The sequence below is a fragment of the Protomyctophum bolini genome (assembly GCF_963924005.1).
Source record: "Protomyctophum bolini genome assembly, chromosome: 21".
Classification (NCBI taxonomy): domain Eukaryota; kingdom Metazoa; phylum Chordata; class Actinopteri; order Myctophiformes; family Myctophidae; genus Protomyctophum; species Protomyctophum bolini.
Genome location: NC_137882.1, coordinates 15828291 through 15845000, shown reverse-complemented (window position 1 = coordinate 15845000; position 16710 = coordinate 15828291). Strand labels below are relative to the sequence as shown.

The 16710-nt window shown below is 44.1% G+C and overlaps 1 protein-coding gene across 4 annotated transcripts in view; it reads left to right on the top strand.

The window, feature by feature from the left end:
* The window catches only part of asap1b (ArfGAP with SH3 domain, ankyrin repeat and PH domain 1b), an 82038-nt gene that overhangs the window by 18769 nt on the left and 46559 nt on the right, over positions 1-16710 (top strand). For all 4 annotated transcript variants that reach the window (XM_080794053.1, XM_080794051.1, XM_080794052.1 and 1 more), the window contains exons 2-3: positions 9814-9886; positions 11926-12071. In XM_080794053.1, the coding sequence (XP_080650179.1) occupies positions 9814-9886; positions 11926-12071 (219 nt within the window). The remainder of the gene's footprint in view (positions 1-9813; positions 9887-11925; positions 12072-16710) is intronic.

The following is a 16710-nucleotide window of genomic DNA, read 5'->3' as shown; positions in this document are numbered from 1 at the left end:
TTTTATCTTCAATATGTACTTTGCTCAGCCAATCAAATCATCGCTATGGGGTGATCAGTGTTGTAGTGCTAGTTTTAGAAGTGGGGGGATGCGCACGTGCAATCAAATCATCACAAATGTGGTACACACAAACACACAAAGCTGGGCATAGGAGGCCCCAAGCCGCCCCTCAAAAAATAAATCATTCATGTGGTTATTCTGATGCACATCCTCAGTGTGGGGACGACATAAATCCTCTTTTCTGGGCGGTCCCTGGCACAAACAATGTGGGGGTCCTTGACATGAAATGGTTTGAGAACTACCGTCCTAAACCAATGCACCAGCAGCAGTATAGTGTGTTCAGTGCAGCATGCGAGAGACTGTCTGACCTCAGCAGCAGAGCTGCTTTTGGAAACGTTTTACATCCTGCCATTTTCCCCCCTGTTCTGTTCCACTTGGAAAGCTGCGGCCTCGTCTCCCCGGCTGCAGCCCCAGAGAGAGAGAGAGAGAGAGAGAGAGAGAGAGAGAGAGAGAGAGAGAGAGGGATGTCCACTTGTTTCCTGCCAGTGAAAAAAAAAAGCGTTCCCCGCCCTTCCTGCATGAAGCAAGCATGCCACATGGACTCACAAAATGCTTCATGACAGACGAGCTGAAGCTGCCTGTCTTTTTCTTGATTCATGTTGCATGGAACAGAGTTTAGATTTAAATCTGACCTATAGTGAAAACAGATAAAATATCTCATGGATTGATTCTCACTCAGTCGCCCCACCACTGATTTCAGTCATTCTGTATTCCATAGAAGCCAGCATTGTTTTCTATGGAAGCGCGTTGCACAGTGAAACATTATCGGTTAATTATATTTGCCACAATAATCGTGACATGTGATTTTTTTAATATCGTCCCATCCCTAGTTGGGACAGTTAGGTTTTATTCCCCGGCCCGGCTTTGTGTTGAGGACGGTGTCCATGAGCAGCACATTACCTGCTCCCCCTGAGCATTCAACATGACCACCTGTGCAGTCATCAGCTGGGGTGAAGTTGAAATGGAATTTCCCATGCCGGATTATCAAGGTCAGCAATTCAAGCTCATAGCGTGCCACTGAGTGGCGCGCTACGAGCTTGTAGGTCTGCTATTTTTGAAAAATCGAAGAACGACTGACATAGAAACATAGCTTTTTAGAAAACTATCAGGATTTAGAAGACATTTTTTTTAATCTGATCTCGGGTCAGAATGGGTTAAAGGACAACTTCACCCATTTTCAACCCATCTTCATAAAATTGGTCTTCGTGGTAAAACTGTACCATTTCTTTCCTACTCAGTCTGTGTCTCATAGGAGGGCTGTGGGCAGCTCAGAAGAACCCCCCCCCCGTCCACCAGTGACATCATCCATGGGGAATCCAAGCTAATAGAAACCGCAGGCTTTCTATTCCTAAAGAATTGCAATGCGAAAATGAAAGCCATCGTTCTGACGATAATGCAAATCTAAATGTATATATTTTTTAAATTGTTAAAAAAATAGAAAGCCTGCAGTCTCTATATAGGCTTGGATTCCCAATTGATGATGTCACTGGTAGGCGGTTTTTTGAACTGTCCGTCCGCACCCCTCCTCTGAGATACAGAGAAAACTTGTAGGCAGAAATTATACCATTTTATCATGACCATTAGTGAGGACCAATATACGAAGATAGGTTGAAAAAGTCTAACGGAACATTCAGTTTAACACAACATTCAGTTTTCTGTGGAAAGAAATCCTGGAGGGTGTAGATGTAGAATTCTAGATGATTCAAAGTGTAGTTTTATCAAGGTTATCCCAACTAGGCCACATGGACTGTTTTGAGCGCTCCCTATGAAGGCTTTATGAACTGATGAACTGTTCCAGTTTAAAAGGCCGTTCCTTGACACACTCACACTTTCTTTCACTTCTGTCATTTATTTTATCCATGGTGTCATTATTGAGGGCCTGTTGTATTTATGTATTGAAGATAAAAAGACAGAAAAGTGAGGATTCCACAAGTGATTATAGTCTTGAGGATTAGCCTTGAGGACTCGAGGATAAAAGGACTTGAGGATAAAAGGATTTGAGGATACACGGGTGTGATTTTTTATTTTTTGGGGTGAACTATCCTTTAAAGGTGATTTTTTTTTCCCCTACCCTAGTTTTTAGTTTCTACCCTAGTTTAGTTTAGTTTAGTTTACCCTAAAACATGGTATTATTATTATATAAGGAGGAAGGAAGATTAATTTTTTTAAAGTGTGCAGTATTTGTTGAAATGTAGTTTTTTATGTGAACACGCCCACCAATTCATTAAGTATGCCTGGTTGCCTGGTGGGTGGTGATGGGCGGTGATCCGCCTGAACTGAAGCCTCACTCACAGCTGTTGTTGTATGATAAAGGGGGAGGGGTTAGGGAAGGGGATGATATTGTGATGATATGTACATCATTGCACATAACAACCACACCAAGGGGTCTAATGAAGTACTGTCACCTCATAAACACATGCAAAACTGGAAAAAAAAAACTCCAGATTTTACTCACTTCTACAATGATTTCTGATAAAGGTAATAAATTAATGTTGCCCAATCAGAAAGCTGTTTTGCAATTTTAAACATTGCTTATAGCTACATACTGTATGACTGCTAGTATGTGGTGGTGTCTTATTGGATTACAATTGTCATTGTAATCCACTTCCCTAAATTCCCTTGCAGCCTATACTCGTGTAAGGTCAGGTATAGCCCAGACATAAATGAAAACAATGACAATGTTCAGAGACAAGTGACCATGGCTGAACAAAGACACGACTTCCATGAGAACTTGGAACAATCGGGTCAACCTCTTGCATACCAAAGCAAAGTGGGTAGAAAATGCCTTGGCACATGACCACATCTGTCCCACCCCCACATTTGGGCTCTCGGGACACAAGAGTGATGATCCAGTCCTTCCTTTACTTTGCTTGATCCTTTTAGACATTTTGCCGGAAACGATTATCAAATGACAACATTTGTGGGATTACACACGCACACACTCGCCAGTCTATCCAATCTACAAGCTCTCAATGCATCTGTGACGCATTGAGATTGAGGGTGTCTGTGACTCATTGAGGGCTTGTAGATCAGCTGTTCAGAAGCATATAGCTTCATAAAAGCTAATGTTAAAGCCTCGATCCTTGATTTCTTCACCTTGTTGGCAGTATGTAGGACTTACATGTGCACTAATGTGCATGTATGTATCCATGCACATTGGCCGCACACACGCACACAAACACACACAGTTTCAGCATCTGCCTGGGCCGTTACCATGCCTTTACTTTCAGAGTGGTAACAGTAGAAAGTCAAACTGCCACAGTGGCATACCGAAGGCAAAGCTGAGTATAGGTCTCTAGTACTGCTGACGAACACAGAGGTGAGGTGACCGCCCGGCTGGCTGGCTGGCTGGTTAGTCAGAGCAACTTCCCACGTTCAGTTCTTCTGTTCTGTTCTGTGTGGAGTGAAGAATGTCGAACCGACGTGAGAGACAGCCACATCTCATCTCCATGGCAACGACTCGACCCTGCCAGTGTGATTATTCCGAGGTTCGGTGCAGAGAGGGAGAGGGAGAGGTGAAAATGACAGCAAGGGTGTGATAAAGGAAACGAGAACCAAGATGAACACCTCATGCCACAGGCTGTGTCTATGTGTGTGTGTGCGGGGGGGGGGGGGGGGTCTTTGTTGGTGGAAACTGCCGTGTGTCATTGGAGAGTGGTGTTGCCATGTCTGCTTATTATAAGTGGACGTTGGTCTTTTTCTAGTGAAGTTGATTGTAAATATTGATGGTTTGCAGGCTTATTTAAAAAAAAATCTTATTATCAACGACCGCCCAAATTAGTTTTTTTTTGTGCCAGGGTCCCCCCATACCAGATTTTCAACACCATCCCCCCACCACACCATCTTTTTCTCATAACGCATTGTCGATGCCTTGTGAGCTTGTAGATCGGCTACTTTCTAATTCCCGACGCATGATAGGCTTTTGTTGCCTATGGTCGCTTCTTTTTGGGCTCATCTTCATAGACCTGCGGTCGCTTGTAAATATTTCTCTTTCGCAAAATCTGGCAACACGGTTGGAGACACCAGGGCAGGACGCTGGACAGACCTGGACAGACCCTTCCTCCCATTGAGGAAACAGCAGGGCTGCTGGGGGAGGATGCATGTGGCCCTCAGGGTAGGAAGGAAGCATAGAGCTGAGACAGCCTCCAGTGTCCAGTCAGTCACTTTGACCACTGGTGGCATTCCTGACCGCTGGTCACCTCCCTCTGGACCCGTCACCTCCCGGGACTGGAGAGAGACTGTGTGTGTGTGTGTGTGTGCGCGTGTCAGTGAGAAATGTTTGTCAACTACCCTTTTTCATTGACAAACTAAATAAAAATCAGACCCGTCTGAAGTGAGTATTGCTGTGCTGTACTGTACTGTACTGTACTGTACTGTACTGTACTGTACTGTACTGTACTGTACTGTACTGTACTGTACTGTACAAGCCCTCGTCCCTGACCTGTGTGTTAGGCTGTGCAACAGTGACACTTGGTGGTGAACAAACACTATAACGCTATTTCCGTGCTCAGACTGATAGACCCAGGGACAGACCCAGGCACACACATAGTGGTTGCACCACTCAAAAAAATAACTGCATGCTTCCTCTAGTGTTGTGGCTGTGGGTGTTAGTAGAACAGTAGTAGTAGTAGTAGTAGTATGAGGGTATTTTGAGAGACATCCACAAAGCCATGCAGACAAGCTGTGCTGTGTGTCTGTCCCTGGATTTTGATGGTTCATGGGACAATTGGCATCATGTTTCCATGTTTGCCTCAGATTTCAAATGTGTTTAAAGGTAGCAGCTCTGTTCATTTGTGCAGTAGGTCTATATCAGAGGTCCCCTTGTTACAGGAAAACACAATGATTTGTAGTCCTTATTGTATTCCATTGGCTATATCCTTTTCACAAATCTTGCTGCTGTGTTAGCACATTGTAATATTTATCCAGTAGTATATGGGAGTTTTTTTGTTGGTCATGTTTATGCTGAGCCACTGAGACTGGCAAAACATCCGTCCTACGTACACTTCTTCTTCCCTGCCCTTGACCTTCTGGCCTGCCACAACGTCCATTCCGAGACTGACTCGTCGAGCTTAAACTTTCAAAGCATTCTGACACTGACACGTTGAGTTTTGTGGCAAGAATGACCCCATGGAGGTAAATATTTCTCAAGGCGACCGCAGCACAGGGCTGTGAGATGAATGATATCCTGGCATTGACGGTACGGTCGGGTGGGGTGCTTTTTATAGACGTTGCAAAATAAAACATCCTGATGCATCACTTCTTGTTTTGGTCGAGAGGTTAGCAACCACCGCTCCCGCTTAGTCACTGTCCCACTGACTGGTCCCAGTGGGGCAGTGTTGCCATGTCTGTTTATTATACGGTACGTGGCTTTGGGCTTGTTTTTCCTGTAAAGTTACTTGTAATTGGTAGACTTTGCACGTTTTGTGAAGTGTATTATTTGGGGTTGTCTGAGTCTCTAATGTTTAACTAAAGATATTTTGTGCCATGGACTCCCGTACCAGATTTGTGCTGTAAAAATATTTCCAAAAATATTCAATATGTTTGCACCACCCCAAGATTCTTTTGAAAATAGCTGATCTGCAAGCTCACAACACGTAGGAACTCGCATCCCCAGCTTGTAGATCGCCTATTTTCGAATATCCGGCGATGCATAAAGGTTTCAAGCGCTCATGTGGCTTATTGTCACTTCTTTTGGGCTGGTTTTCATAGACCTGGTTGAATTTCTCTTACAAAAACAAATCTGGCAACACTGCCAGTGGGGTTGCATTTGGAGCTTGCCATTGGCCATTGGCTCTGTTGGCAGCTTGGAACAAAGCATTGACTATATTGAGCAGTTTGCAGGCCTCCATGGAACAGAGTTTCGATGCATTCTCGCCCGTTGCCACGGGTGTTGTCGAGAACGTGCCAAGATAGCAGAGTTGAGCTTTGCATTGATTTTTTCTTTCTTTCCTCTTTTGGCCCTGAAAAAAACAAAACACAAAAAACAGCATGCCCACCATACTCACAATAGGACGTCTCTCCGGGTCACATGAGTGCAACGATGCTTACCATGGATGAATACCAATGTTTTTGTTTGTTTTTTCACAGATGTACCCGACGTGCATACAGTATGCATAGTACACACTACACAGTGACATACTGACTAACATTGTTTATAATGGATATACAGTAGGCCTATTTGACTGGCAGTGTGACTGAATTCTTGTTGTCCTAGTCTAGTCTTCTTTGTCTTGTCCTATATGTTATTCTCTTGTCTCTTTCTTTGGACTGCGCTCCGAGCCAGTGTAATAACTGGATGACGGGTGCACTCAGTGTTGCCAGATAATACGATAATTATCTTATTTGTAGGCTACAAATTTTGTACCCTCTGTACAGTCCCAAAATGACCAAATGTACGATAATCTCACCATAATCACAAACTGTGTGAATTTACTAAATTCCCTGGCTGCTCATTCGGGATCCGGTTTGGTTTGGCTCAGGTTTTTCATCAGGAAATCTGACCCTAGATCTGTACTTGGAGGCATTAAAAACACTGGTCTCGTCTTTCCAGTCCAGTTGCAACCTTTTATTTGTGTAGGAAGTTTATGTGATGCGTTTTTGTCTCAAACAAGGTTGTTTCTACCGTGGTTGTTTTCCAAGTTGTTTTCTCTACTATATATGATTGATTGATATGATGATTTTTGTGAAATTAATTACATATTTACACTGTTGTTATTTCTCTTTTTTTTTGCCTTCAACATTTCCTATCTGGCAACACTGCGTACTACAAATCCCCTACCTACGAACCGGCATACACGGCTAAAATATGAACAATGTCGATATTAAAAGGCAACAACCCTGATGTGTTTATCATCATCGTTCTATAAGCTGAATTTTTAATTAAGAGCACAGACGCAGAGAGGATTATGGGTGACCTTAACCGTGGCAGCACCAGCTGTTCTAGACGTTGGCACCATAAGGGAGGGAATCTGTCTCTCTGCACTGCTCTTTGGCTTTGTTCTCTTCACCCCTAATCAGCATATGATGGAACAAGACGTAACAACCTCCTGAATAATAATCACTACATGGATGCCTGGATCATATCATATCTCATATCGTCTACAGTGCCTTACTGTGTGCAATGCATGCACATCATTTATGCCCAACATATATAGGGCCCAGGTGTTTCGAAGAACAACATTTTCTTTTCATGTGTGGGAGTATTTGTTCTCAAAGTGGGGTCCCTGTCAAAAGTAGTTAATAGCGTCACAATCATCTTAACCACTTCAACCATATTTTACATTTCATTACATTATAGAAGATATAAATAGGTATGAGCTTGAAAACATTTTTAACTCAAATCTTTGCTTCTGGAGGCCCCATGGGCAAAACATATATCAATGTTGGCCCAATCAAAGGCTCCGGTCCTGGCCGGACGTGGCCCCCAGGGCAGGGCACCACGGTGGAGATAATTGGGGGAAGAACAGCCACGTACTGTAAAAGTGTCCAGTCGAGGCCAAGAAGGACGACTTTAATTACCCTGTGGAATTTAATTAGCCCGGCGTTTTGTGCATGGCTCCACAGTCCACACTCTGGCCAGTGGACCTTGTAGTGGTTTGTTGCTTTGCGTTTGCCGTCTTTGTAACTGAACATGTGTTTTTCATGTGTTTTTTTTAAACGACCTTAAACCTTAAACCTTATTTGGTGTATTTACAAATACATTTTTGCACAGTTTTCTTTTTCACATACCGCCTTATACACTTATAAAGTGGCAGATCGACGAGCTCCACAACATGTTGCGATGGGTTCATGATGTGAAGTCATCAGTGAAATCCTCTTAGCGCAGCACTTTAACGACACAATCATAACAAACTTCTAAAAGCTCTTTAGTCAGCGCGTAACGTATCGCGATGAAGGAAACGCTGTGTGATTGTGGGCACTGTGACATTGGTCCGGTGTGGTGGTGGTGGTGCCACACAGAGAGAGCATGCACCCTAGTACCCTCTCTGCTCTGTGACAGTGATATTATCTCCATGCGGGCATTATTTGCACTGTGCGTTTGCTGACACAAAAGTCCCGCTGCAGCAACAAAAGCGTGACATCAGCATTGTTCTAATTGTTCCTCTCTGTGCTCTCGGGCGGACCGGGAGGTCCTGTACATGCACGCCACTAAAGTAAACACAGCCAACTCCTCTCCGGTGGTAATGTTCAGGCGACTGAAACTACAACGAAAAATGTTCGCCGACTACCTTTTTTCACTGACAAACTAAAAAGTGTGTATGAGCGCCCCATGTTTTGTCATCACCAGTACAGTACAGCTGAGAGGCACAGATTCTGTATGTGAGCAGTGCTCATAATCACCGTTTTGATATTAATGCAAACAATACAAAAGGAACGCCACACAAAGTTAAGCTCGCAGTGAGTGGGCCAAACATTATGGTTAAAGAACAGCACTTTGAGGTTTGTTGCATACACTAGTCTTAAATAAAGATTGTATTATGTAATTCACTCTAAATATGTATTTTGAGAACTACCATGTGCCTTCCTTGTGGGGGTCCCGGGGGGGGGGGGGGGGGGGGTGGAGCTCCAGACCCACAGGAACGCACTCAGGGGGCCGGGCCGATTCTGGTGAGACGCCCCTCGTCCGAAACGGTTGAGAAATTACAGAGTTACCTCGTGGGGGTCCCTCTACTGTACTGCACTATACTGTCACTGTACTGTACTGGCACCATATATACAGTTAATTTGTGCGTGTGTGTTTGTGTGTGTGTTAGGTTGCGCACAGGTGGTGAAAAACAACCATGCTGTTTTCGTGCTTAGACGCACCCACCCAGCCACCCACCACCCAGGCACACACATAGCTCCGTAAGGGAGTGGTTGCACCACTCAAAAACCACAACCCAGATAGGATGTGTAAATGACGTCAGTTCTGTGCCATTTAGTCTCTGACAACTATTGCCTCATCGATTGATCCAGCACAGCTGTATAGTGCCCTCTGATGCACACGTAAGCTTTTGATGTACTAGTAGCGTGCCACACGCCTGCTGCTTAGCCTACATTTAACAAGGATTTGAGTCGGATAATTACAAAATCACACCACATGGGTCGAGTGTGACTTTTTTTCTTTTTTACTACAGCATTCAAATGTGGCACTTAATTAAACAGTGATGCCCGTGATAAACCTATCCACTGCATATTTCATGTGGGTTCCGTTAGATAACACCGAGGACTTCACGGCAGCAGCAGCAGTGTTGCAATATTCATGCCATATCCAAGTCAAATGCTGCATTGCGAAGCAATCTGCGGATCATCAGGTCCCAAACAATTTAGTGCCGTACTGTAAGTGAGTGTGGCGAGTTCTCTGTGGGCTTTCAGCTGCACCATTAACCACTTAGCCAACGAGCCAGCTTTAACCACTAAATTCGAAATGATTTTAAAAACGGCTGATCTGACTGCAAGGCAAGCTCACTCGTGAAAACCTTTTCAATTTCTCGTAACGGCATGTCCAACATTGAGGACAACAGGACAAAACATCAGGCCATAAATGTCATACTGATCCTGCCTGATGAATTCCTATAAGATCGAAACATTGCAGTATTAATTCAATTGTTTGTGAGCTGTAAACCCGGCGTGCGGATGTTTTAACATTTTCTTCTAGAACCTAGAGGCTAGTATTCGTCTGTCACATCTTCGTCATCCTTTTGCTCCAAAGTCACTGCTAACCTTTTTGTCCTCTCTTCCCCTCCTCCTCCTCCTCCACCTTCCACCTCTCAGGCTTTGGACCAAGACAGAACTTCACTTCAGAAGGTGAAGAAATCAGTCAAGGCGATCTACAATTCCGGACAAGGTGAGCGAGCGTCTTGTTTCTCAAACACACACGGACACAAAATCTGTTTACCAGATGGCAGCGTGTTCAGAAACGCCTCAGAAAAGCAGTTTGCCTTTTTGTTTGGAATTAGTTTTTTCTTTTTTTGTGGCCCTTATCTCCATTCTCTCAAGAGCTTTAGCTTTTTTTTTTTTGTCAGTCCACCATTGTAAATAAGAATTAGTTCTTTAGTTTAATGACTTGCCCGGTTAAATAAAGGCTATAAATACTGCTTTTGTGGGGCAGATGGTGATGTGTGCTCTGGATTTAGGTTCATCCCAGCACATCAACACCTGAGTTTACTTCGTCCGTCTGTGTGTCCTCTGTAATTTTCCACTGTATACTTACTTTTTGTCAGCATCCTCCCACACACACACACACACACACACACACGCACCTCTCTCAGCATCCTCCCTCCTAATCGACTGTTCCCCCACACACATTCATAAAGTCATAAACCTCTCTCAGCTCTTCAAAGAGGAGCTTGTCTAAACGGAAACCCCAAACTTCATTTTCTAAGTCTCTCCGTTGTCTTACAATACCAGAACAAACATACGATTATCGGCATGGAACGTGATACGAGTATTACCATATTGATTAATTGAGCACAGCCATAAGTTAGAAATGTGTGTGTGTGTGTGTGTGTGTGTGTGTGTGTGTGTGTGTGTGTGTGTCTGTGTGTGTGTGTCTGTGTGGGGCAGGAATGAACTACACGATCCCAATCTCTAGCGACGTGTAATGATGCTTTAAGTATTTGAACTGGGCCCCTTTCCCTCTATCTCTGTCTTATTGACGATGACAGGTGGTCGCTGCCGCCGTGGTTTATGAACATGACCACGCCACAGTTCAACGTTGACATTTCTAAAATGCAGTGTGGGGAAGAACCCCATGGGGCCCCAGTGTTTATCTGTTAAAATACAGACAACCCACTGAACCCAGGCTATTGCCATGTCAAGTTAGTCAGGATCTAAATAACCTCTTATATTTTAAAAGGCACCACCATTGATGCCCTGTTATTTACCCCTGGCCATAAAAGGTTCAATAGTGATCAGTGGTGTGTGCCCGGTAAGGTCACGGGATGGTCACTATGGATGTCTCTGGTTACTTAATAGCAGCCCCATAGATTTATGTGTGGCATTTATTTGCTGTTTTTCACAGTCCAGAGTGATTGAGAGAGGCAAGAGGGGGTGGGGCTACGGGTTGACATGCAGTGTGATGTGAGTGTGCAGTCTAGCGAGCCAACACCAACTACTACAGTGTTGTTAGCTAAACTGTAGCGCAATAGTGTGTCTACATCTACATGGTGGTGCGCTTCCTTCCTGACTGTGCCCTGGGTTGGCTCCCACAGTGTCAGTTTGCTTGCCACTAGTTCCTGGTGCCCATGACGCAGTGCTCTGCCAGCCTCATCCTTCTCTCTCCGACTTTGTCTGTGACCCGTGGTAGGTCCCCGTAGAGGGGACACCTACTGTGTAGTGCCATTCGTAGCATTCTTGAGGGTCCATGTCTCAGCTCCATGCTGCAGCACTGCTGCCTCTTGTGGTCTTCATCATGGGTCAGTTTTGAATCCTGTGTCATTATAGTGCATGTACCTGCTGATCCGCCAGGAGGATGTACGTCCCCCTTTGGATACACAGCCACATCCTTCTGTTAATTTAATCACTTTCACCGGGAATATCCCCATGTCCTCTTGTTTCTTTTGTGGTTTTGTTTCTACAGTATGTAGTGTTAAGCTTACTTTTCTGTCATTTGATGTCTTGTACTGTTGTGTAGTGTCTTGTCGAAATAAAGTATGTTAAAAAAAAATTCCAATGGCACAGCAAAAAAAGTCTCACTTTGAATAGTGGGCTCTGATTGGTCACACAACTTTGGGGTGCCTGGCCCAATCTGTCCAGGGCTTTTTTTCCCTGTGGCAGATTCGTCTGGTTTCCAGCTCATCAGACACCCAGGATGTTGTTGTGTGATTATTAATATTTTAGGACCAACTACAGTGTCACTGACTCACTGTGTGTTGTGTCCCACAGACCACGTCCAGAATGAAGAGAACTACGCTCAGGCTCTGGATAAGTTCGGCAGTAACTTCATCAGCAGGGAGAACCCTGACCTGGGAACGGCCTTCGTCAAGTTCTCCTCGCTCACCAAGGAGCTGTCGGCCCTGCTCAAGAACCTGGTGAGTCACAACTCTCTTTCACCTTTTCATGTCAACGACCCCCAAAGTCATTTGGCCGCGGACCCATCTGAAAGTATCTTTAGTGTCAGGGACCCCCATACAAGATGTGTGTCGTTAAAATGTTAACCACTTAAACCCCATCATCCGTATTGTGGGGAAAGCTTTCGCAGAAAATAGCAGATCGATAACGGATCGCATTGTGAGCTTGTCGACAGTGTTCAAAAAGTGACTCAAAAACATATATTATATATTGGCTATTACTAGTTTCTTTATAGATCGGAGAATCAATATGATCAAACACCGTGATCCCGATGGCACCGCTGGTATTTCGTAGGACTTTTGATATGTTGTTACTAACATATTTATGAAACCAAAAAACGAATTTGTTCGGGGTCATTTCTCAAAATGCCTGCACTAATGGGAGACGGCAATAATCGAGCATAGATCTGGAAAAGTTGTAGCCTTAAGCAGAATGTTTCTCTTTGGAGCAGACATTTTAAGTCTTATCGCAACAAATCACAGACTTGGGGATAACCTCCATGGCCATGATTTTAATGAGTTTGAGGATTGGTGTCTCCAGCTGTGTTGTAGTGATTTGCCGATGGGTAATTGTGGTTACCAGCCCGTAAAGCACATCATTGCTCCAAAACTGATGTTCAAAACTGTGTTCCAAGGATCCAATGTAGTTATTATTTAGTCGCTAATCTCTCAAGAGCAGCACCACTGCCTTAAACATGTGGTGTTGTTGTAAACACAGAAGTAGACTAAGAGAGATGGATTTTTAGCTAATGGGTTCCCACAAGCTCACGCACGCACGCAGTGACTTAGTCACTATGACTTAACCAAGTTTAATATATCATTAGTTAAGGATGCTATTCCACCAGGAATTAATAATGAGTTCATGATTAATTCATACATGAGTTCATCCTGAATCCATCATTAATTAAGCATTAATTATGTGTATGAGTTTGCACCCTCAAGTAAATAAAAAAGTGTAATTTACGGAAAAACTAAAAAAGTTTAAAAAGAATAGGAATACTGGGGTTGAAGTGGTTAATATCTTGTCATCCTTAGAGTCACATATTCTCTTTGGTGTCTGGTGTTGAGAAACCAACTGAGAATCCCTCATTGACAAGGGAGATAATTAAAGGCTTCTGGTCGTCAGATAGAACTACCCCCACCAGAAAACCTGACTGTGGAAGAATCCCCATTCCCTAATCAATGCACCCACATGGATTCAAACCAAGGTCTTCCATAGTATGGGAAGCTATGCTCATCAAAAATCCCGCGCTTAACATAGGTTAGAGACCTACGGAGACTTCATTAGGTTTCCGGTCTTAACAACTTAAACCCTTTATACTTCACTGTACAAAGAATAGCGTGTGTGTGTGTGTGCGTGTGTGTGCGTGTGTGTGGCTCAGACATTCAGCAGAACGACACATGTTCATCATTCTCTATGCTAAAGGTGTACCGCTGGCTAGGGTTGTGTTAGTCCTGGAATTTTCATGCCCTATTAATTGTCCCCCAATTAACCCATTTTGACCTGAGATCAGATTCTAAAAATGTCTTCTACATCCTGACAGTTTTCTGAAAAAGCTATGTTTCTATGTCAGTAGTTCTTCGATTTTTCAAAAATAGCAGACCTACAAGCTTTTGAGCTTGTAGATCTGCTATTTTTCAATAGCAGATGCTAACACCAAAAGGGGTTCCCACCCAAAATGTGTTTTCATGAAATCAATTTTTGAATAGTTGATCTACATCGACACGTTGTGAGCTTAGATAGATTGGCTATTTTAACTATTCAAAAATGTTTTTCAAAATTGTAAAAAAAGGCAAAGTAGTTTAGGGATAAGGGGTTTAGCATGTACGAAAATAGAAACTTCTGTGTCTTTATGGGGTTGGGGACTAATGCAGAAGTGCATGTTATTTGATGATTGAAATATTGACATTGTCTCTCTAAAAAACCGACTCATTCATTTCATTCTCGTCACTCGTCTGGTTTACTGGTTACAGTGGTTAGCAACACTAGCAGCTAGCGTCACTTGGCTTCGCTGACGCCTATCCTGGAAAGATAATAAGACATTCCGTTCTGTTATTTCCATGGTTATTCCATGTCTCTGAACTCCTTTGACATAAGTGCTACTGGCAGCACTTAATGCATTAGTGCACCATTGCTTCTCTGCCAGTATTGTGAGGGCTGGATGCTGCCTCCAGAGAGTTGAACCCAGTAGTTAGCTTGTAGCCTGCTAACCAGTGAAGCACATTAAAGTCAGCCATGCGGTGAGGCGACCTGCATGGACACTCACCTTCGACATGCCTGCCTTGTTTTCAAGTGATCTAAAATGACATGCGTTTGTTGTAAAACTTTGCACAAACCTTTTCGGTCAACGGTGGTGGGAACGGCTGACACAATAGACATTAATAGATGACATTGTCATCCTTAATGCCAGGCACTGTATAGCCAGACTTTATGAGAGAAATAAGCCATGTCTATGAACACGAGACCAAAAGAAGACTATGGCCACTTATATACATTGGCTACTTGAAAATGGCGAATGTGCAACCTCACAATGTGTCTCATTCGCAACGTGTTGTGAGCTTGTAGATCTGCTATTTGCTAACATCTACATTCTTTCCGATGGGTGTCTGCAGAGAAATACTTGAATTTTGGCGTCAATTGACATGCATACGTATATGTACAAATAATATATGTATATTTTTAAAGCAAGCCCAAATATCTACACTTTATAGAAACACGCTGCAAAAAAACACAGCCCACAACATTACAAGCCCAACGTCGCCTGTAATGCACAGACATCAACAGTGGTAGCAGGCTGCCGTGTCAGAGCTGTGGTAGGCAGGCTGTACAGAGTGACTATACTCCTGCCGTGTCAGAGCTGTGGTAGGCAGGCTGTACAGAGTGACTATACTCCTGCTGTGTCAGAGCTGTGGTAGGCAGGCTGTACAGAGTGACTATACTCCTGCTGTTTCAGAGCTGTGGTAGGCAGGCTGTACAGAGTGACTATACTCCTGCTGTGTCAGAGCTGTGGTAGGCAGGCTGTACAGAGTGACTATACTCCTGCTGTTTCAGAGCTGTGGTAGGCAGGCTGTACAGAGTGACTATACTCCTGCTGTGTCAGAGCTGTGGTAGGCAGGCTGTACAGAGTGACTATACTCCTGCTGTGTCAGAGCTGTGGTAGGCAGGCTGTACAGAGTGACTATACTCCTGCTGTGTCAGAGCTGTGGTAGGCAGGCTGTACAGAGTGACTATACTCCTGCCGTGTCAGAGCTGTGGTAGGCAGGCTGTACAGAGTGACTATACTCCTGCCGTGTCAGAGCTGTGGTAGGCAGGCTGTACAGAGTGACTATACTCCTGCTGCGTCCAGCAGCTTTTAGACTTCTTCTTGGGCTTGTTGTTTCAGACGGTCTTATCTGGCTGCCTGTGGATTTCCCCTGGCCGTTCCGTTGAGTAGTGTGTCCTGTTTGAATCCACTGTGAGTGATTGTTGTTGGAAGAAGAGCCAGCTCTCTCTCTCTTTCTAGGTCTCTCTCTCTTTCTAGGTCTCTCGCTCGTTCTCTTCCTCTCTTCCTTCCTGTGTGGCTGGCAGCGAGATTAGACTCCATAAATACTCTCAACGGCACGAGGAACAACTCTCTCTCTGTGTGTGTGTGTGTGTGTGTGTGTGTGTGTGTGTGTGTGTGTGCGCGCGCGCGCACACAGCCGCACACTTGTGTGCACGTATACGTGCATATCCTTTAAACCTTAAATCGGCCACCTGTTGACACTGCCTACTGCAGTGGTTAACAAACTGGAGGTTGGGAACCCCAATCTGCTCCTTTCTAAAGCGACAATTTAAGGACATCTAAGACCTTTTTAATGGCTCTAAAATAAAAACGCAAGCCAAGAAAGAGGATAAAATTTCATGCACACACCGTCTATACTAGCGTTACGAGGCGTTGTGAGCTTGTAGATCAGCTATTTTTACGATATTTATCTGTAGAACCGAGTAAAGATAAATGTAATGCCCAAATTCAAGTTTGGGCAAGTTCACATATGACTACTTTGGGGTGATTGCGGTATTGAAAGGTTTGAGAACCCTTAACCTTCTGTATACTGTTGTTGCAGTGGTGAAAATAACATATTGATATTTCAGCCTCCCCCTCATCTCTTCTCTCTATCTCTCTATCTTTGGTATATATAACGGCCGATGGCTTGTGTGTTCACTGTGAACGAGTTATCGATGAATGAAGCCTGCCGCCCTGGGTTTCCCCGGCACAAGTCAGTGCAAAAGTCAATAAAGTAAAGATCGCACATACTGTACACCCGAAGACTCAACTCAACTCAACTTAACTCAACCAAAAAAATGACCTATTTTCCACTGGGGGAAAAAGTGTTTAAAGTGCGCCATAATTTAATTTCACAGGACCGGTTCCAGAATAGCAGAACCTCTAGTGCTATCAGCCCACTTATCGGCCATTTACTACTCCTGTTGTCATCTCGAGAAGGAGAAAATGAGGAAGATCTAGAGAGAGAGAGAGAGAGAGAGAGACATAGACATAGACATAGATGGTCTTTTGGGTCAGGCTCTGATGAAAGAACACCACCACCACCACCAGCAGCCATGCAGGCAGCTAGCCAG